The sequence below is a fragment of the Anas acuta genome, chromosome 30 (genome assembly GCF_963932015.1).
Source record: "Anas acuta chromosome 30, bAnaAcu1.1, whole genome shotgun sequence".
Taxonomy (NCBI): Eukaryota; Metazoa; Chordata; class Aves; order Anseriformes; family Anatidae; genus Anas; species Anas acuta.
Genome location: NC_089008.1, coordinates 578,942 through 601,397, shown reverse-complemented (window position 1 = coordinate 601,397; position 22,456 = coordinate 578,942). Strand labels below are relative to the sequence as shown.

The following is a 22,456-nucleotide window of genomic DNA, read 5'->3' as shown; positions in this document are numbered from 1 at the left end:
CCTGTTAATACTGCAAATAGATCAGTGCTGCAGCACTTTGAACAGATTATGTCATATGCTTCTGAGAAGAATTTAGGAAACAACAGTGCAACAGACTCCCCTCCTTCAAATATGGGGAGGGGAGGTAAGACCAGTCTGCATACTTCCAAAACCAAAGGGAGATACAGTAACAAGGGAATGCAGAACTGCTCCACTACTTGGCCAAAGGCCTATTGTTTTCAGTAAGTGAGGACAAAGAAGATATATAAGGTTATATTGAAGGTCAAAAGGAATAGGACTGAAGGGTAAACAAGGAACTACAAAACCAATTGAAGTTGAAGCAAATAGTGAATAGAAGGCTCAGAACACAAGCTGAAGGAACAATGGCTACTTGAAAAAAAAGACAACTTGATTGAAAATGTGAAGTAATAAGGTAAAGCAGGGAGTCTAATTGGCACCTCTGACAAAAACCTGTGCATGAGGACTTTGTGGCTCCCTTCAGAGACACAGAAGGCTGATAGTTTGTCCACAGCAGAAAAGTCTTGTTCATTGTTGTTTTGATATTTCATGAGATCTCCTCTCTTGGCTCACGGTCTCTTCAGTATTGTCCCTTTCCGTCTCGCAGCCCACTCTGTTCCAAGCCTTCCTTCAAGTAGCCAGCACATCTGTTCAATTTTCTTTGTGTCATGTGATTCAGTAAACTCCACCTCTTAACAATTTTCTGGGCATATATGCTTTCTTTTCCATTCACGAGCTTTTCATACTCCCATATGCTGAGAGGGGAAAAAATTGGAAAAACTAAATAAATTGAACCTCCTGACTATTTGCATGATTTAAAGGGTTTCCACATTCAGCCTTGGTCTGTGCCATGGTTTAGCTCAAAGGATCTACCAAAATAGAAAGGGACCTAGAATGCATGTTCAGTAAGATGAGGTTGAAAGAACATTGTGTTTCTTCTGAAGAAGAGAAAGCAAATGGTGATGAAATAGCAACTTATAATCACTTGAAAGTCAGCAACAAAGATAATGGAGTCCAAAGGTTTTCAAAGGTTTTTGACAAGGACAGGAAATACATGTATAACAAGGAGCAACAACAAATTGCATCTTGGGAGGTTGGAATTTAAGAAAAAAAAATGCTGAATGGTGTTTCAGTCCTCAGGCTATAGAGACTGTGAAGTTTTTCAAGATGTAGCTGGACAAAGCTGCAGTGAATTTGATCAGTAGTAGTGAATTTGAGCAGTAGTCATGCTTTGATCAGTGTGTTGACTAGAAATCAGCAAAAGCACTTCCTCAAAAACATCTCTGTGAGTCATAACTATTAATCCAGATCCAAAATTAAGCATCCCTGTAGCCTTTAGCTGTGCTATTTGAACTCAAAATGTCCATCTTTGACTTATCTATGAGGCAGCCCCTGCAGCTTCCACTGCTCATCATGCCTCCAGATAAGCAGAAATCCCTGCCTTCATCTATGATCTATGTCCAAGAAAATAACTGGGCTGTGACATCAAAAATATCATCAAGGTGAATCAAAAAAGGAAAAAAAAAATCTATCACAACAATGACAACAAAGTTTAAGGCCTCAGAGATCACTCTTCTAAAGAATTGCACCAATGAAAAACATTTCTTTAAGAAAAATTGTTTCCTGAAAAATCATGTACTGCAGGCTAGCTGGACGTTTGCTGTTTTTTGTGTTTTTTGTTTGTTTGTTTACTTGTGTTGTTCTGTTTTGTTTTCTGAAAACAAAGTTTATTTTAATAACCAGTAGTACAACTGAGTGCTATTTCAGCTATTGTTAAGCAAACTCTTTGCAAGCCATATCTCCTCTGCAGGCCCTGTTTATTTTGTGCACCCTAATTTACTCTCATATGTGTGCATGCAATGTCCCTTTCATGGGACAATATCTCATATTGAACTCTTTGATCCTGAAGTTCTCATTCTTGCAATGTGTTTACATTGACTTCACCAGTGCAGCCCCATCCAATTCCCAAGTGACTCCTCCTCACCCCCACTACCTGGAGAGTTTCACTGTCCCCCAGCTCAAGAAAGAGTAAATCCACAACATCACTGAGGTAGGAACAGGCCTGTTATTCCTCATCTAGATGAACCCCCTGCTCAAGCACAGCCAGCTAGAGCAGTTGTCAAAAGCTGTGTCAAGTTGGTTTTGGAGATCTCCAGGGATGGACACATCTGTGAACAGCCTGTTCCTGTATTTGGTCACCTCACAATAAAAAAAGTCTTTTCTTGTTTTCCATATGCTCCCCATTCCTAGACTGCACTTAAGAACTGGTCAAACAGGCAGACCCACACATCACTCCTGCCTTCTCCAAGAAGTCTTCCCAGGGCACTGCCTATTCACAACCTTGTCCTGCCAGGAGAATGATACTTTTAGAGAAGTAGCAGAAACAGTTTGATTTTTGCTAAAATAATGGAGGACAAAAGATTACTTTCTAGCATGGGTTATTTTTCCTCATTATGTTGACAAACAGAAGAGCACGGGAAGACAGAAACAGTAATAGGGAGATGCAGGGAAGCAGAGGGAGGTGGCTAGAGCTCTGGTGGGTGAAGAGGGAGAGGCCAATTAAGGGGAGGAGTCAGTGTAAGGAATATTTGTCATTTTGGTCCTTACTGTCTTCTCTCCTTCTTGCCCAGCCAGTCACTGACTCTGAGCTCTTTGTCTCTCCTAAAAAGGACATTATTCCTGCTCTACATTGTCCAGGCCTTCAAGGACTGGATTGTACAAGGTTTCTGCTGCTACCATGGGACCACCAGGAAGTCTTCTCCCATCCAGGGATTCCCACAGCAGGAGTCTGTCTGCCTTTGGAGGAATGAGGATGGAAACTGTGCTTTTCCTCCTGGCATGGCTTTGGGGTAAGTTTCCTCCTTTGCTCCTGGAGAATGGGGTTCCAGATATGGTCTGATATATGGTGCTGATGATGAATTGACCTGTCTCATATCCCTGGTTCCAGCAGGGAAATGGGTTTAGTGGCTGGAAAAAAAGGACTGAAAATTCAGTAAGCTTAAGGAAGGGATGACATCCAGGGGGACCTGGACAGGTGTGAGAGAGGGGCCAATATGAACATAATGGAGTTGAACAAGTCCAAGTATCTGCACCTGGGTCAGGGCAATCCCAAACATGAACACAGGCTGGGGGATAAAAGGACTGAGAGCAGTCCTCTGAATCTGAATGGAGAAGGACTTGTGGATGTTGGTGAAAGAAAAGCTCTGCATTAGCTGGTAGTGTGCTTTTGCAGAAAGCCAATCATAACCTGCATCAATAGAAGCGTGACCAGAGGGTGACAGAGGTGATTCTCCCCCTCTACTCCGCTCCTGTCATACCCCACCTGTAGTAGTGTGTTCAGCTCTGGGTCCCACAGCAAAAGGAAGACATGGACCTGTTACAGCAGGTCCAGAAGAGGGCCACAAAAATGATCAGAGTGTTGGAGCACTTACAGTTTGAAGACAGACTGAGAGATCTGAGTTTGTTCAGCTTGGAGAAGAGAAGGCTCTGGGGAGACATTATTGCCACCTTTCATTAATTAAAGGGAACTTACAAGAAAGATGAAGAGAGATTTTTATAAGGACATATAATAATAGGACAAAGGGTAATGGTTGTAAACTGAAAGAGGGTCGATTTAGATTGGATATAAGGAAGAAATTCTTCATTCTGAGTGTGGTGAGGCACAGGAACTGGTTGACCAAAGAAGTTGAAGGTGCTCCCTCCCTGAAATTCCTGAAAGCCAGGTTGTATGGGGCTTTGGGGAACGTGAAGATGTCCCTGCCCATGGCAAAGAGGTTGGAACTAGGTCCCTAGTTGGAACTGACCCAAACCATTCTATGATTCTATGATAAATTAAACTCCTGGTACTGGAGAAGGACATGACCTTTCTCAGGCAAGAAAAGGTAGTAGCAGAGATCATCATTTGGCTTCCAAAGCTCACATGGAGATTTAGAGGTATTATGAATGCAAACATACAGATACAAACACTGGAAACAAACAAATGCAAGCATAAAGACAGATCTTTCCTTGATTGATCTCTGTAATCCAAAACTTAATCCTTTTATTTTTTCCTCCCCTCTACATTCACAGACTAGATTTGAACCAGGACCTAAGAAGGAATCAGTATAGCAGACCTTCCCTGCTTCTCTGTAAGAGCTACTGCGTAATGGAATTGCATTTATATTCCACAAACCAGCATTTTCAGTTTCAGATAACTTAAAAAAAAAAATAAATAAAATAAAATAAAATAAAATAAAATAAAATAAAATAAAATAATGGGATAAGGATTATCTGGAGACAGTACTGTTAATCTTTAACCAAGCCTGACATAAGCTAAGGCTGCTTCAGGGACTAGGGTGAAGCAACAGCTGGGCCAGAATTGTAAATAATCAAATAGCATGATTTGGCAATTTCAGGCTTAAGAAAATCACAGAATGATAGAATGGCTTCGGTCTAGAAGGTACCTTGAAGATCAACTACTTTCAACCTCCCTGCCATGGGCAGGGATTCCACCCACTAGATCAGGTTGCCCAGGCCCTTGTCCAACCCTGATAGGATCCATCTTGGCAATATCTGTGCTTCTTACATGTATTATCATAGAAAAGTGGACCTGGAAAGCCTTTATATAGCAGGCTTTTACATAAAACCCTCTCTTATAATGCATAAAGGCTGTGGGAAACAGCACCCAGGATCAAAGACATATACACAATTTATGCATCAGACAAGGTCTTTCTCAATACGGAAGGAACTATGGTGTCTTCTGACAGGTTTGGATCCCAATAGCAGCCTGAATTTTCCTTTCAACAACGAAGAGAAACAGGCACTTCTGTACCTCAAGTCCTCCTCCCTTGTTATAAGATGGATGATAATTGTAAATAACATTTTCTCGTCACTGTGTGGGAGCCCATTTGTTTAGCACAGACAATGCTGTAACTGTCAGCATGTGGGAAGTCAATCCTACCCTATACACTGTAGGCATTTGTCTGAAAATAGGTGCCTAGAGCCATTTAAGTTGCTCTAGTTTCTCTTTTCAGGGCTCCAGCTACTGCTTTACAGAGTGCAGAGCTACAAATGACACCAGCAACCTATAGTTAGACACATAAAGTATGCTTCCCATGGCCCCAGCTGAGAAGCTCTGGATAGCACAGTTCTGGCAAATGTTTTTGACAAGTATGTGGAAATCCCAATTTACACTCAGAGTAGTGAACTAAAAACTTCCTTCAACAATTTGCAATATACAGGGAAAGTGACAGGTCTTGAGAGAAGCATTCATGGTGGAGGAAGCTGCACAAAGAGGGTGGGTAGGGATGACACGAGACCTGCAGTGCTGCAGTTGCTCAGGTTGCATGGAAACACTGTCACCTCCATCTCCTTATGATCTGAGATTTTCCTCTGAAGCTACATGATAGAGCCTAAGGTTTCTGTGGTGTGGTGCTGTCACATCGTGTCACAGTTGCACCACTAATTAGCCAACAAACTTTTATTTCTGTGTTCTTGCTGAAAGTACCAGTGGTTGGCATTTCAGCAGTCCTTCTGCAGCCAAACCCAAACAGGCATTATTCCTACAAGAGCAAGATGTTAACATTCTCCACTGTCAGCCAAAACCTGGTTCATGCCTATTTCACATCGTCTTGTTTTGTGATTCAGGTGTTGCCAACTCAGCTCCAATCAGACTCGTAAATGGCCCCAACCGCTGCACGGGGCGGCTTGAGGTGCTTTGGAATCAGCAGTGGGGAACAGTGTGTGATGATAACTGGGATCTACCTGATGCCATGGTTGTATGCAGGCAATTGGAGTGTGGGGAAGCACTCTCAGCTCCTGGATTGGCTCAGTTTGGTCAAGGAACTGGTCGTATCTGGCTGGATGACATGAATTGTAATGGTACGGAAGTTGACCTTTCTGCATGCAGGACCAGACCCTGGGGAGAGCACAACTGCAATCATGGAGAAGACGCAGGCGTTGTGTGCTCAGGTAACTTCTGTTTACACCACTCCTCATGTGGCACCAAGAGGCTGTGCTGTGTAGAGGGTTATTTTTAAGCCTGTTTGCAAGATTTTATTTCTCAGTCAGTGCTTAGGACTCAGATTGGAGATGGATGCTTCAGAACTATCCTGTACCATGCCAAGGACAAGCTCAGTTCTGTTGTCAGTTAAATAGTGTGTCTGGTAGAGCATTGATTTGTTCTGTCTATGCTGGTCTGTTTTTTATTCCATCACCATACTGTTAATGGGCAAAAAAACTGAAAGGAACACCACCTGGATGTATATGCTTTCCATGCATGCATGGCTTAAATATGACTTAGAAGTTGAGCATTTTTTTATATTTTTTTTTTATGTTCCATTTGTATTTTGTGATACTCCTGGTGGATACATCTATTCTCCAGACTGTCACTGTGATGAGAGATGACCAGTACTGGATCATTTGTCTATGAGCCAGTTCTGACATGGATGTCGTGGTGTTGATGAATGCTGAGCTCCTGGAACTGGGTGGGAAAGGCTTGAGGGTGTTTCTTACCCTTCTACATCACAGTTAACTGGGGACTAAAGCATAATCAAGTTTCCCATAGGTACCAGGCAGTAGAGGGAGTGTTGGGAGGTGAATGGGCTGCCCATTGCCCCTTTTCATGGCAGTATTTCCCAAAGACTCTGCTCCTAGACATCCACCTAGTTGGATCTGGAATGGGATTCAACTCCGTATTAAGGCCTAGATTTATCTGTGTCTAAATGCAGGTGTCACAGTTTGGGCTGGGTGTCTTTCTGATAGGAGTAGTGTAGTCCATTCCCTACACAGTTGCCACACAGCTCTAAATGCCCTGGGGCATCTGACATAACTGCATGGGACTAGCAGATGAGACAGATTCCCTAAGATAGACCCAACAGGATACCAGCTGGACTCTGATGGAGGAATATGTGAAGCATTGCAAACATTGTTGATCACCTTTTTGGGCCATTGACTCAAACCTCAATATTTGGTGAGCTGAGACACCATCAACTAACCAGAATTTCAATACTCATCTCACATGGAGATACCAACATGTATAGACATGTAAGACGTAGGTGTCTGGATATGCAGCCAGTTGCCACCCTGGAACAGTTTCACAATGTCAGTTGAAATTCTGCTTCATAAGAAGATCCAAATCCTTTCTGTTTATCTCTCTAATTAGGAAATCTGAAAAGTCAGAGAAAAGTTCAGAAGCTTATCCTCATCAGCCTTTTCAGGCCCTGGACAGACTTTCCTTCAGTCTCTAGGGGATCTTTCCATGTGCAATCCCTGATCCTGTTGGATTGTTGTTGTTAGTGATGGTTTGTCAATTGTTTTCTTTTGTTTGTTTGTTTGTTATTTTTTAATGCAGGACTTAATAAAACAGTTCCAATACGATTAGTGAATGGTACAAGTCACTGTTCTGGGAGAGTGGAGGTTTTTTATGGCCATCAATGGGGAACTGTCTGTGATGACAACTGGGATATAGTTGATGCTGAAGTTGTATGCCGGCAGCTGGGCTGTGGGACAGCCCTATCCGCTCCTTCGTCGGCTTATTTTGGGAGAGGCTCTGAACCCATCTGGCTTGATGAGGTTATCTGCAGAGGAACTGAAGCTGCCCTGTCTGAATGCAGTACAAAGCCTTGGGGACTCCATGACTGTGTGCACGGAGAAGATGCTGGTGTTGTATGCTCAGGTAATTCTCACACAAGTGGGTTTGTAGGGGGTGGACATACGCTAGAAATATAAAGCAGAGGCAGCATATGCCACAGCTGATTTACCCAGTATGAGAGTGATTCTGGAACCTCTAGTTTTCTAGACCCTTTAACACACCTTGGACATCTACAAAGGGCTGGCAAACATGCTACTAGACATACAGGAGAGCTAAGTCCCCTTGTAATGGCAGATAGAGGCTAGAGCATCTTAAATAACACTGGACATTGACATTTAAACAAGACTGGGGATTGCTTTCTGGCACCCCTAGTATATTTTAGTTTATGAAATACATTGAATCATAGAATATCCTGAGTTGGAAGGGATCCACAAGAATCATCAAGTCCAAATCCTGGCTCCACACAGGACCATCCAAAATAAGCCATATGTGTGAGAGCCTTGTCCAAATGTTTCTTAACTCTGGCAGGCTTGGTGCCATGACCAGTTCCCTGGGGGGCATCTTCCAGTGCCCAACCACCCTGTCAGTGAAGAAACCTTTCCAGTCCGATTAATACTTCCACTGACACAGCTTCACGCTTTTCCATTGGATCCTGTCACTGGTAATCAGACAGAAGAGATGAGCATCTGTCCCTCTGCTCTCCCTCAAAAAGAAGCTGTATATTGCAATGAGGTCTACTGAAAACCTACAACCTTCTCTTCTAAGCTGAACAAACCAAATTACCTCAGCCACTCCTTCTGTTGTGCCCTCTAGACCTTTCACCATCTTTGTTTCCCTCCTTTAAAACCATTCCAGGAGGTCGATGTCCTTCTCCTCTTGTGGTGCCCACAGGACTCAAGCTGAAGGCCAGCCACACTAGCACAGAGGGCAGTGAGACAAACACTCCCCTAGACCACCTAGCTCTACCGTGCTTAATACAGCCAGGATACTCTTGGCCCTTTTGGCTGCCAAGGCACACTGTTGATTCATATTTAACTTGCCATTGACCAGAACCCCCAGATCCTTTTCCACGGGGCTGCTCTCCAGTCTCTCATCCCCCAGTCCATACATCTATCCAGGGCTGCCCCTTCCTGGGTGCACAGTCTGGTGCTCAGTTTTGTTAAACTTCACATTGTTGGCGATTGCCCAGCTCTGCAATTTGTCAAGATGTCTCTGTAAGGCCTCTTCACCCTTGAGGGAGTCAAAAGCTCCTCCTAATTCAGTATCATCTGCAAACTTAGTTGGCATTTGAGTCCTGAATCCAGAATACCTATAGAAAGTATTAGAGAGAACTGACGCCCAAATGGATGCCTTTGGAACCCTGCTGGTGACACTGCTGAACAGATAATGCTGTGATGGTGGAGGAATAGTTTGTGTTGCTTCTTTATGCAATATTTTCTCTTGTCAAAATCTACAAAATGCAAAGCCATGAGAGTCACTATACTCATTGACAAGTGGGAGACAGACAAAACAAAATCTGCATCAGATATTTCTCCTTTTTTTTTTTTTTTTTCTTGCAGGCTTTGCAAAACCTGCCCCACTCCGATTAGTGGATGGTTTGACCCCCTGCTCTGGGAGAATCGAGGTGTTTTACGGCCAACGTTGGGGAACAGTGTGTGATGATGACTGGGACTTGGTTGATGCAGAAGTTGTGTGCAGGCAGCTAGGCTGTGGGAAGGCCTTATCAGCTCCCCATAGGGCTTACTTTGGACAAGGATCTGACCCCATCTGGCTTGATAATGTCAACTGCACAGGGACAGAAGCTGCTCTCTCTGAATGCATGGCCACTCCCTGGGGAGTCCATAACTGTGGGCATGGAGAAGATGCTGGAGTGGTTTGTGAAGGTACCCATAATTCACCTTAAATCATGGGGGAATTTATCTGTGAGTGACCCTGGGGTTCAGGTCCTTCACCACAAATAGGTCTTCCAAAGGAAGTGACATAGAGTACTTAAGAAAATGATGTGCCTAAATCTATAGGCAATTATAACCTATGTCTTTTTAAAGGGGTTGCTTCTGGGGGCCAGTTTGCTAAAGCAGAGCGTGAAACCCCCATTATGGGGTGTTTTCTCATCTCAGCTACTGTTTAATCCAATAATTTTGCAATTCTTCTGGCCTAACAGAGAAAAACACGTGAAGTATCAGGAGTATTACTGCATAAGTCAGACTGTAGCCCATTCATCCAGGGCTGACAGCTCTGGTTCTCAAGTGCTACTGCTCTTTCTCCTGTTCCTCTTCCTTCACGCATTCAAAAAATGTCTGTGAGGAATGGCTGTAGGTCTCCCACTCCACTGCTCTGCCCAGCTAATCTTGAGCAGTTCCCATCATCAGCTGCCGAGTTTAAGGAGAAGAGATTTGACTTTCAAACCTCAGATATAAAAAGTGCAAATATGAAATCTAAAACTGCGGTTTGACTACACATCTATGAAGGAAACGGAGACCTCTGGTGAAATTTGTATGTCTTACCTCACAGTTGTCCCAAGACAGATGCTGCTGAGTGTTTAAACATCTATAATAGACCATATTAATTCTATCCTTCAAGCTTGCTGCTGTTCAAGTAATATTTCTCAATGAGATGTTATTGCATAACTTCACCCAAGCAAGTTCCCCAGCACCAAATACTTGATGCTCAACATTACCAGAGCTTTACAGCTTCAGCATCTCTTACTCTCAGTCCTCAATCAATGCCTTGTGCCTTACAGAAATTGCTGATCTGAGCTGCCAAGAGTCCTTAACACAGCTTAAACTATAATGCCCCTTGGTGCTCCCGGACCGGTGTTAGTCCACAGGTTTCTGTCCCTTCCAAGTTCATCTCACCAGCCCAGACTATTCCCCCTAGTCTGACTCATCACAATAACGTGGTGCAGGCATAACTGTTATCTTGTGATGGAATAAGGGTTCACCAGACTTGTCTGATTTTTAGTCAGGACCAGTCAACAAGAGATGTCAACTGAAGACCACCATTCTAGGAAACAGGAACTGCTGCAAGGATCTGCTGGTCTGTTATGAATAAAGAGCAGTGTCTGCCCATGCCACAGAGCAGCAATCCAGGCAGCACAGAATCAGTATGAACCAAAACATAGAATCATGGAATCATCTAGGTTGGATAAGACCTCAAAGATCACCTAGTCCAACCTCTGACCTAACACTAACAAGTCCTCAATCCACAAGATTGAAAGCCCAAAAAAATGATGTCTTTACTATTTCTCAATACAGGATTTTCTGAGCTGTTTCCAGTCCGGCTGGTGAATGGTTCAAATTCCTGCTCTGGGAGAGTTGAGGTGTTTCATGAGCAGCAGTGGGGGACCGTCTGCGATGACAGCTGGGATTTGGCAGATGCTCAAGTGGTGTGCAGGCAGCTGGGCTGTGGGGCAGCAATCTCAGCCCCTGGCTCTGCTCAGTTTGGACAAGGAACTGGCCAAATTTGGCTGGATGATGTGAACTGTGCAGGAGCTGAAAGTGTCCTCACAGAGTGCCGGGCCAAGCCTTGGGGAGACCACAACTGTAACCACAAAGAAGATGCTGCTGTGGAGTGTTCAGGTACTGCTAATGTATGCCATGACATGTGGAGTACAATGGAGGGAATGCACTTGTGAGAAGGGTGCTCGTAGCTCTGGAGTCCCCTCAGGACCAGGAGACTGTGTGTTGATCATTCAGCTGTGGGCTGAGATATAAGAAGAGTGATACATGGATGCTAAGGTTGTTTTTCCTTCTGCACTAATCCCACTGCTCAGGATAATCCCTGGGGGATGTGAGCGATGGAGGAGTCCTAGGGCACTGTGTTACCCATTGTGCCCAGAACCTGGAGCCATGCTCCAGGGAGCAGTTTGGAGCTCTCACGGGAACTAGAGTGCTATGGACTTTGACAGTGAGTCCTGATGGCTGGATTTATAGAGGCTCACAAGTACAAACTGCACTCCCAAAGGCACAGTTTCCCCCTGCACTCTGGTTCAGTCAATGCTCCCCAACCCCATTTTGATGCCCTATTATTAGGGAAGAAATCTGGATGCTCAGCTCTGAACACTCTACAGATAAAAGATTCATTGCTAAAGTACCAGCCAAGGGTGTGGGAACAAATTCTGAGGCTTTCCACTGCAACTTTACACACCAGGGGTCAGGTGCTGTTGGCTACTGGACCATTGTGATGATGTTCTGTTTTGACCCCTCCACAGCACACTGAGGCATGCAATGCTCCTGAACATTTTTCAACTGTGTTTTGCTCCAGATGTTGCAGAAACAGCTCCCATCCGGCTTGTGAATGGTCCGAGTCATTGTGCTGGTAGAGTTGAGGTGTTTCATGACCAGCAGTGGGGAACCGTGTGTGATGATGGCTGGGACATAGCTGAAGCCAATGTCGTGTGCAGGCAGCTGGGCTGTGGGGCAGCACTGTCAGCCCCTGGTTCAGCTCGCTTTGGAGAAGGCTCTGACCCCATCTGGCTGGATGATGTGAATTGTATAGGAACTGAGGCTGCCCTCTCTGAATGCCAGTTCCAACCCTGGGGATCCCATAACTGCAGACACGGAGAAGACGCTGGTGTGGTATGCTCAGGTAACCCCTGTCTGTGTCTCTGTCTGCATGATAGGGAAGGTTTTCTGCACCAACCTACCTGAAGGCTCTGTCTTTATGATGTGCCCATGTGCCCTTAGTTCCTGAATGTGTTGTGAGCTCTCTGTCATCATACGGGAGACGTGTTACAAATTCCTCTTTTTTGGCATGCATGTAGGTGTCCTTGAACACAGAAGCTGTGTTTCACTTGGCTTAGAAAAATTAGAGTAGAGTAGAGTAGAGTAGAGTAGAGTAGAGTAGAGTAGAGTAGAGTAGAGTAGAGTAGAGTAGAATAGAATAGAATAGAATAGAATAGAATAGAATAGAATAGAACAGAACAGAACAGAACAGAACAGAACAGAACAGATCAGTTGGAAAGGACCTACAAAGATCATCTAGCCCAATTCCCTGACCACTTCAGGGTTAACCAAAAGTTAGAGCATATAATTGAGGGTATTGTCCAAATGCTCCTTGAACACTGACAGGCATGGTGCATTAGCCACCTTACGAGGAAGCCCATTCAAGCATTGATCACCTTCACATAAAGGTGATCAATAGGAATAAATTTTTCCTAAGACCCAGTCTGAACCTCCCCTGGTGCAGCTTTGTGCCATTCCCATGTTTTTATCGGCTACCAGGGAGAAGAGGCCAGCGGCTCCCTCTGTGCTTCCCCTCCTCAGGTAATTACAGAGAGTAATGAGGTCACATCTGGGACTCTCATTTTCTAAAGAAGTGTCCTCAGCCTCTCCTCACAGGACATGCCATCCAGCCCTTTTACCAGATTTGTTGCCTTCCTCTGCATGCTTTCAAGGACTTTAACTTCACTTTTATAATGTGGAGGCCAGAACAGCACATAATATTTAAGGTGAGGCCACACCAACACTAAATATAGCAAGACAACCATCTCTTTTTACCATCTGGCTGTGCTGCATTTAATGCATCCCAGAATGTGGTTTGCCCTCTTGGCTGCCAAGGCACACAGCTGGCTCATACCCTTGAGCATGCTGTCAACCAATACCCCCAGGTCCCTTTCTGCTGAGCTGTTCTCCAGCCTGTGCCTGTGTCTGGCATTGCTCCGTCACAGATGCAGAATCCAGCATTTTCCTCTGTTGAACTTCATACGGTTACTTACCGCCCAGTGCTCCAATCTATCTAGATCCCTCTGCAAGGCCTCTCATCCCCCTAGGGAATCAACAGCACCTCCCGGTTTAGTGTAATCCTAAACTTGCTGAGGATGAGCTCCACTCATGCATCCAGATCATGGATAAAAACGTTGAGCAGGACTGGCCCTAGAATGAGCCCTGGAGAACACTGCCAGGGATCGTCTGCCAGGCAGATGTAGCCCCATTCACTACAACATTTGGAGCTCTACCATCAAGCCAGTTCATCACACAGTGTAGCATGAACCTGTTCATCTTACAGTTGGACAATTCATCCAAAAGGATGCTTTGAGGAGCAGTATCATAGACCACACTGAAATCCAAAAAGACTGCATCCACTGCCTTCCCTTCATCCACCAAGCAGGTGGCTTTGTCATAGAGAGAGATTGATTTACTAAAGCAGGACTTTCTCTTGATGAACTCGTGTTGACTCTGCCTGATAATAACTATGTTCCTTAATGTCATTCAATATCCCCCAGGACAATCTTCTGCATAAATTTTCCAGGGACTGAAGTCAAAGTAACAGGTCTGTAGTTTCCTGGGTCTTCTCTCATGCCCTTTTTATGGATGGGTATAACATTGCCTAGCTTCCAGTCAGCAGGTACCTCTCCACACTCCCAACACAGGTACCTCTCCACACTCCCAACACCTTTAGTAAATTATTCCGACTTATACTATACTATATCTAAATTATATTCTGCAGAATATGGTACACAGACTATTTCCTACTTAGTTTTGAACTGGTGAAGATATCCCAACTTCAGGCAACTGGATAACTGTACCCTGGATGTCCCAAGATACTCACTGTGATTATGCATTTTATCTTACTTTTAATTAGGCTAATGGCAACTCAGTAATGTATATTCCTACCTTTTCTATTTTATTTAGACATACCAAGAGTAGCTCCACTCCGATTAATGGATGGGCCAAATCGTTGCAGTGGGAGAGTTGAAGTTTTTTATGGCCAGCAGTGGGGAACAGTGTGTGGTGACAGCTGGGATATAAGAGATGCAGAAGTCGTTTGCCAGCAGCTGGGCTGTGGGAAAGCGCTATCCACTCCAGCCTCTGCTTATTTTGGAAAAGGGTCTGGCCCCATCTGGCTGGATGATGTGAATTGCAGGGGAACTGAAACTGCCCTTTCCAAATGTGAGACCAGTCTATGGGGAGCCCATAACTGTAGTCATGGAGAAGATGCTGGTGTTGTGTGCTTGGGTAAGTCTCTTCTATTTCACCTTTTGATTGACATTTATGGTATGTGGAGGGATGCTTGAAATGCCATAAGGTGTTCTCTTCCCATCTTACAAATCTCAAACCACAGTAATATACAGAAAAATTGCTTCGAGCAGGGATGTTTGTAAATCCATTTGTGTTCCCCTCTCCTTCCCATTCAAAATCTAACCATGACACTGTGGTGCTGCAGTCTGCCACTTGCTGTGCTCAAGAATTTAAATTTGGGACTCTTTCCCGCATGAGCTACTGGTAACCTTGACGGCTTGCAGGACTGGTGTGATTCATCCTAGTATAGAGAACAGCACACTGTCACTTGTGCTCTTCTGATTTTGTCAGTGACAACCCCAATGAACATATCACACTTGAAAAATCAAGACACAGTCTCAGTTTTCTTTCTTTCCTCTTCAAGTCAAGAACATGAAGAAGTCTTGCAGAAACTAGTTAATCTACCTTCCTTTTTCCCTTCCTTGCTAGAACCATTTTCAGAAGACCTGTTTTCACAAATGTTTTTCCAGCATCTTCTCTGAAACCTCTACAGCTGACACAATTTCCTCAAAATTGTTGCACTGCACTTCTTTGTCACTAGTAGGAAACTCTGACCTGACTACCTTTACCTGGAATTTATTGTACAGCCTCTTCTTTCTTTGTAGTGTGTATTGTTATTTACTCTTTGCCTTTTGTTAAGTGTGTTACATCCCCTCTCAGTTTTCTCATCCTATTCATATCCACCTCTTGAGACAAGGTTTTTAAGCTTCTTCTCATTCCCCTCATTCTTCTCTGGTTTCTCCTTAGCTATTAGGCATATTTCTTCTAATCTGTTATTAAGATGAGGTTTTGGAAGGCCTGAGTAGCTCTGAAGGCTTGATTTGGATGTCCTGTAGTTAGCACTGCCTTTTATACTTGTCTATGTCTTTCTCCAAACAGCACAACACTTTAGAGTGTCACTTTCAATCCTTTTTATCTCTTTGTGAAGAATTGCCATTTAATTCCTCTTCATCCTCTGTGCAATCACATTACCTCCCCAGAGTAGTAGAACACTTGAATTGCCCTTGCTGGAGATAACCTGTTTCTCTCTGGCTACTTGCCAATGACTTGAAAATACCCTATGGATTCACTGCCTGTGTCTGAATTAAATGTACTGTTGTCCCTCTGCAGCCAGCAAAGACTAAGACAGAAGAGTCTGTGGCAGGATTTGGCCCCAGATACCTTTGGGATGCAGACACCCAAAGCAGATTAAAGAAACTGCAACCCAACAGAGCTGCAGGGATAAAAGGGCTTCAAGCACCTCAGATTTGGGGATTTGAACCATCAGTACATCTCTTCTCCTTTGTTTCAGGCAGCACTTTTCCTTGACTTTTCCTTGACTTTTGGGGCAAGAGCAATCATAATGAACCTCCTTTTCTCCATGGTGCTTGTCTCTGGAATACATACTAAGCCAAGGAGTGCATGCAGTGCTTGTTGATGTGGCAAGCAGGAATGTCTTTGCCAGAATAACTTATCTTGTCTTACCTTTGTGGCTCAGGTGTTCCAGAACCAGTCCCAGTCCGGCTGGTGAATGGTTCGAACTTCTGCTCTGGGAGAGTCGAGGTGTTTCATGAGCAGCAGTGGGGGACCGTCTGCGATGACAGCTGGGATTTGGCAGATGCTCAAGTGGTGTGCAGGCAACTGGGCTGTGGGGCAGCAATCTCAGCCCCTGGCTCTGCTCGGTTTGGACAAGGAACTGGCCAAATTTGGCTGGATGATGTGAACTGTGCAGGAGCCGAAACTGCCCTCTCTGATTGCAAGGCACGGTCTTGGGGAGACCACAACTGTAACCACAAAGAAGATGCTAGTGTGTTCTGCTCAGGTACAGCTAATTGATACCATGTAACATGGGGTACAATGGAAGCTGTTTTGGGGAGAGGTGCCTGTGGCCCTGGGGGACATGTTTATCAATGTTGCTCTTGGATGAGATACAAGAGGATTGAACCGAGTGTTATTTTAGACTACTTTAGACACCTGCACATTGCTGAAGGATATGACATAGTATTTAAAGAAGCCCGGTGTTCCTATGGAGCTGAAGCTGGAAGTCAGATGACATTGATTGGCTACCAAAATGGATATGTTTTCTGGTTGCTGAAATCACATCAGAAGTGTGGGCCATGTGGGGAGAGGGTATCCCAACGTGCTGCAGAGTGTAGTTAGCTGGTGATGTGCAGAACCGTTGTGTTGAGTAATGAGGTAAATGGCGCTCTTTAAATCATGACTGCACATCATGACAGAGACCCATAGCACAGTCACTGGGGAATGTGGGAAGGAGAAACAGATGACACAGACTACCCTGGCCGTCCTAGACCCTAGATCCCTAGAAAAGGGGAGTGTTGTGTAACCAGTGATAACACTGACATCATCTGCTGCTTTCCCTGAGGCCCTAAAGCAAGAGCTCAGCTCTTGGTGCTCTGTCCGGTAGCAATCTGCTACAGGTACAAATGAATTTTGAGGCACTATCAAAGCAAATCTCACTGATGTTCTGGATGATCCACATCTTTGCCACAACATTTTTTTTTTGGCAGAAGACCCCTGCAAGGAAAGATATTTTCTCACTTCCATAGAGCACTGAGGCATGAAATGCTCCCTGACCTTTTTTCTGTGATTCTTCTGTGTTTTGCTCCAGGTGTTGCAGAAGCTGCTCCCATCCGGCTTGTGAATGGCTCAAGTCCTTGTGCTGGTAGAGTTGAGGTGTTTCATGACCAGCAGTGGGGAACCGTGTGTGATGATGGCTGGGACATAGCTGAAGCCAATGTCGTGTGCAGGCAGCTGGGCTGTGGGGCAGCACTGTCAGCCCCTGGTTCAGCTCGCTTTGGAGAAGGCTCTGACCCCATCTGGCTGGATGATGTGAATTGTATAGGAACTGAGGCTGCCCTCTCTGAATGCCAGTTCCAACCTTGGGGATCCCATAACTGCAGACACGGAGAAGACGCTGGTGTGGTATGCTCAGGTAACTCCTGTCTCAGTCTCAGTGGTGTCCACAAACATGAAAATAAGATTTTCACCTTCAGCAAAAGGACATTTTTGAGCTTAAGCTGCTCCTAATGTCTGCTGTTAATGACTGTTGTGTATAAACTCAATCTTGTGTGATGTATACAATACTCATGGCCCTGGCCATGGTCAGCAGGCAACACTGGAAGATAATCCATAATTACTGAGTTGCCATCAGCAAGCTTCAATCTGATAGTTGTATCCCATCATGCAGCTTCTGAATGTTCCAAGAATTTTACTAGGGCTGGATAGGTACCATAAACATCCCATTCCTGATTGATTTACAAGGTTCAGGTTTGTAGTCTCATATGAATAGAGTCATCTCTCAGACTGAGTTTTACATAAAGATCACATGTAAAACTAAGAAATGTTTTCAGCAAGTCTTGGCCTCTGGCTGACTGGGAAGTCTATTTTATGCTGTCATGAGAAGTAATAACATCACATTTCAGGATGTTTTGAAAAACTGAAACCACAGAATGTGTCTTTACAGCACTTTTATCTAAATGCTTTTTCAGTTTTTTCTCTGGTGTCTCTTGCATACCTGCAAGAAGTCTCCTGCTTTGTTAAAGCAGTTGAGAGGCTCCTTGGATCATAGGACAATTCACGTCTCAGGAGGTCTCTATGCCAGATTCATGATCAAAGCAAAGTCAGCTGTGAGGGCAGACCAGGAGGCCTTCATCCAGGTTTGAAAACATCAGGACAATCGTCCCTCAGGGTAATCCTAAAGATTCACAAGGTTTTCTTTAAGATCTGGTAGCCTATTTTCTCCTCTTTTAGCCTTTCTTTTCTACTTTTTGGGGATGGATAAATTATCAAAACTGTCCTGCAGTCCCTCCTTCTTTCCATGAAATGTTTTTGAAAACTTCAGGAGAACTCAAAGCTCTTTCAAAAGGACTCTGACCTGAACATAGAAAAGTGCACATCTGCAGATGACCTGGCTGTGCATCTCCCCCTCTAAAGTCAGCAGAAAGAAAAAGGTTCCAAAAGTTCACCTGAATCACCTTGGATGATGGGAGTTGTAGGTGTACAGTTCCACAGCTCTGCTTGTGGGGAAAAAAATCCCTTTCTGCTCTATATATCTTGATATAGGGTATCTCCCAGAGGTGCTGACTGCCTCCATCAGGAGCAGAAAAACGGCAGCAGTGCAAAGAGGAACAGTTCTGCTCTCCTGAAATGCTTACATCCAAAGGCTTACAAATGTGGTAGATGACGTTACTCCTCCTTTGGCTTCATTGTCATGATGGATTGAAATGCTGTCATCTGATGCTAGTACAGAACAGGCCGTTTGTAAACCGAAGTATTTATTTTACTCTCTCTTTTTGACTGACTCTGCAGCGCATGGTTTCAGTGCAGAAAAGAGTAGGCTGACACTTCCTAAGACCACTTATTTTCCAGTCCTTCTGTCTTCACCAGGCAAGAGAGATTTCAAGGAAGAGTAAGTGTATATTATTATACACTACTGTAATCTAGTTTCTCCTAGCAAATTATCCAGAACACATATGATGAATATTTCAGTAACTGGAGTAAAATGTAAGGCCAAAAGAAGGTTTCAGGAACATGGTCTATTCACTGATGGACATTATAAAGCCTCACACATGTGACCCCATTTATTTAGGAATGCATCACGTTTCTGAACATAGGTATCTAATGATACCTATGTTCAGAACATAGGTATCTAATGATAATAAGACACCTAACAGGATGCAGAAATCTATGTAGGGCCAATATGAGCCCAGGAGCTATGTGAAATTTCCACCCTTCTGACATGAGAGCTGAAGAATGCCAAAGATGTTTCATGGCATCTCATATGGGAGAAGACACCTAACTGGAGGTTCCTGAATTGTTCCTTTTGTATGGCTTTCATCTGTAATATCTGTACACAACATTGCATTTTTATTTCAGAGCTCTGCAGAGCATATTACTCTTTATATAGAGCAGGTATGGTGCCCTGTTTCACACAGTGATTCAAATAAACTATCTGAAATATGCCTGCTCAGAAGGGATGAATTAACTTTTCTTACTGACTGGGAAACTGAAATACCACTCTCAGTCCTTATCAAGATGTTTTAGAAAGTCTGTAGGCAGAGGGAATGGAGAAGTAACATGGACAGGACCTGAGGGAATGGCTTGAAGCTGTGACAGGGGCAGTTCAGGCTGGATATCAGGAAAAGGTTCTTCACTGAGAGGGTGGCTGGGCACTGGAACAGGCTCCCCAGGGAACTGATCACAACACTAAGCCTGCCAGTTTTTCTTTCCAGAAGTGTTTGGATAATGCTCTCAGACACATGGTATGAATTTTTGGGTCATCCTTTGGGGATCCAGGAGTTGGACTCGATGATCCTTGTGGGTCCCTTCCAACTCGGGATATTCAATGATTCTATGACAGAATGGAGGCAACCCTGGGAGGAGCTCTGTCCACCCAGAAGGTCCTCTTTATCCATGGGACAGCTTGGTTGGCACTAGGACACCATGACATGCCTACCGTCAGTAGGGTTTAGGTGCAGGGCATTTACGTGTGCATTTATATTTTGGGGTTGCTTTATGTGCAGGGATTGCAGAAATAGCTCCACTCCGGCTGGTGAATGGCCCCACTCGTTGTGCTGGGAGAGTTGAGGTGCTTCAGAGCCAGCAGTGGGGAACAGTGTGCGATGACAACTGGGACCTGAGCGATGCTGAAGTGGTGTGCCAGCAGCTGGGCTGTGGGAAGGCCATGTCAGCCCCAGGATCCGCTTATTTTGGGCAAGGTTATGGCCGTATCTGGCTGGATGATGTGAAATGCTCTGGCAGAGAATCAGCCCTCTCCAAGTGTGTGGCAAGGCCTTGGGGAGTCCATAACTGCAACCATGGAGAAGATGCAGGAGTCATATGTTCAGGTAACCTTCATTCATGTCCCATCCTGCTAGACATTAGTAGCCATTAAGCCTCTAAGCTGGGTTTTGGCACTGTGGTCCTTCATCCCTTCTCAGTCTCAGACAAGTGGCACTTGTCTCACTTTCACTGTCTCTTTCCATGTCTCTGACAAGTGCCATGGGGTAGGGAGAAGTTTGAAGTTGGAGCTTGGTATTTTGAGGGATGATTCCCATCTACCCACATAGCAGCTCATTTTTCCTATTTGCATCTTTGAAATATCACTAGGATATTATATGTATACTACTACTTTCAGTGGCCTTGCAGGATAAAGCAAACTACTTTTACAGATCTGGATTGCATTCATTTCCTTCCAGGTTGGATCTAAACCTCACAGATCTTCCAGAGTGGAGAAGAGAGAAATAGTGCCAGCCAACATGTGTATGACATTTATTAAACCCAAACCAAAGTGATCCTTGAAGGCCAAAGAGCATGCAGTACAGAAGAAAATCCCTGAAGCTCAGATCTATCACACTGAAATGCAAACATAAAAACAATGTGCCCAAACTGGAATCTTCATCTAATGAAGACAGAGAGGCACTTGCATGAGGCAAGTCAGCCCGGCTGTCTCCAGAGTAACTTCAGAAGCCTTTTCCTCCCCTGGCTGTAGATCCTTCTACAGCCTTGGGTGATTTTGTGTCTGATTTGGGTACCTCTGTGGATGCCTGCAGATCATTGGAGTGGACATGGTCCCACTGACCACAATTGCTTATCTTGGCCACAAGATAATTTTCCAGGCATATTCCCTTGGGGGGGCGGGGGGGGGGGGGGGGGAGGGGGAGGGATTATCTGGAGAACACGAGTGGGCATTTGAAGTCAGTTTGGATCCCTGCAACATCTCACATTATCATGCCCTTGGTGCCCAAGAGATCATACCGTTCCCATGCCAGTTCAACTTCTCCAGCTGATAATGCCTCTAATCCATGAAAGCTTTCTTGTGCTGATTGTAGAATACATTATATAAACATCCAGCTTTTGCTGTATTGGCTCGAACAGCTTGAGGTTCCCTTGGGTAGCCATCACCCGCCCCCAGAAGATGTTTAGCTACTGTCATGAAATTCTCATGCAACCTTCCCTCTGATAAGTAAAACAGATTGTACCTTGTGGGCCCTCTCTGCGACATTTCCACCAATCCTCGAACCACTTCTGTGTTGCTTCTCACTTCTCATCTAAATATATATATATATATATATAGGCATGTGACATGAACTTCATGTTTCTGTGAGTCTGTCTGGTGCTCTGTGTAACAGTGAGGTCACCACCAGCTTCACCTCATTTCTGTTCTCCTTGGAGCCATACTGAACCAGGCACTTCCCAAAAAGCAGATGATCCAAGCTCCTTTAGACTTGCTTGGGGAGGGGATAAACTCTTCCATGAGGAGGAGGTGGGAATGGAGACAGTGTTGTGTTGTAACCTGGCTCAGCATCACGCAACCGTTCACTCACTCCCCCACAGTGGGATGAGGGAGGGAATTTAAAAAAGGTAAAAGTGCAAGAACTCATGGGTTGAGATAAGTATAGTTTAATAAAAAGGAGCTTTCTTTTTTTCCAGCCAACTTTCCCCAGTTTTATTGCTGAACATGATGTCATATCGTACAGAATATCCCTCTGGCCAGGTGGGGTTCTGTACCCTCACAGCTTTTTGTGCACCCCCAGCCTCCTCACCAGCAGGGCACCACGAGAAGCTGATAAGTCCTTGACTGTGCAACCACTGCTCAGCAACAGCTAAAACATTGGTGTGTTATAAACATTATTTTCATCTTAAATCCAAAACACAACACCATACCAGCCACTATGAAGGAAACTAACACTATCCCAAACAAAACTGGGATATACAGTCATCTCTCCTGTGCATAACAACAGCTTGAGTTGGCTGACCAACTTGGAGACACCCCAATGTCAATACTGAGATGAAGACCTTAGTGCTTTGCTTTGCTGGGACAAAGCATTCATGTGGTACTGATGGGCACAAAGCATATTGCTTTTTGGAA

General features: G+C 44.5%; 1 protein-coding gene across 1 annotated transcript; it reads left to right on the top strand.

Moving 5' to 3' along the window:
* Nucleotides 1-2,608: 2,608 nt before the first annotated feature.
* LOC137846085 (deleted in malignant brain tumors 1 protein-like) lies at nucleotides 2,609-21,206 on the top strand. Its single transcript, XM_068663754.1, has 11 exons — nucleotides 2,609-2,846; nucleotides 5,623-5,946; nucleotides 7,328-7,651; nucleotides 9,127-9,450; nucleotides 10,822-11,145; nucleotides 11,831-12,154; nucleotides 14,200-14,523; nucleotides 16,064-16,387; nucleotides 17,195-17,518; nucleotides 20,109-20,432; nucleotides 20,784-21,206. Exons 1-11 carry the CDS (start codon nucleotides 2,735-2,737, stop codon nucleotides 20,792-20,794), a joined length of 3,039 nt encoding a protein of 1,012 aa, XP_068519855.1. The 5' UTR covers nucleotides 2,609-2,734; the 3' UTR covers nucleotides 20,795-21,206.
* The last annotated feature ends 1,250 nt before the right edge of the window (nucleotides 21,207-22,456 follow it).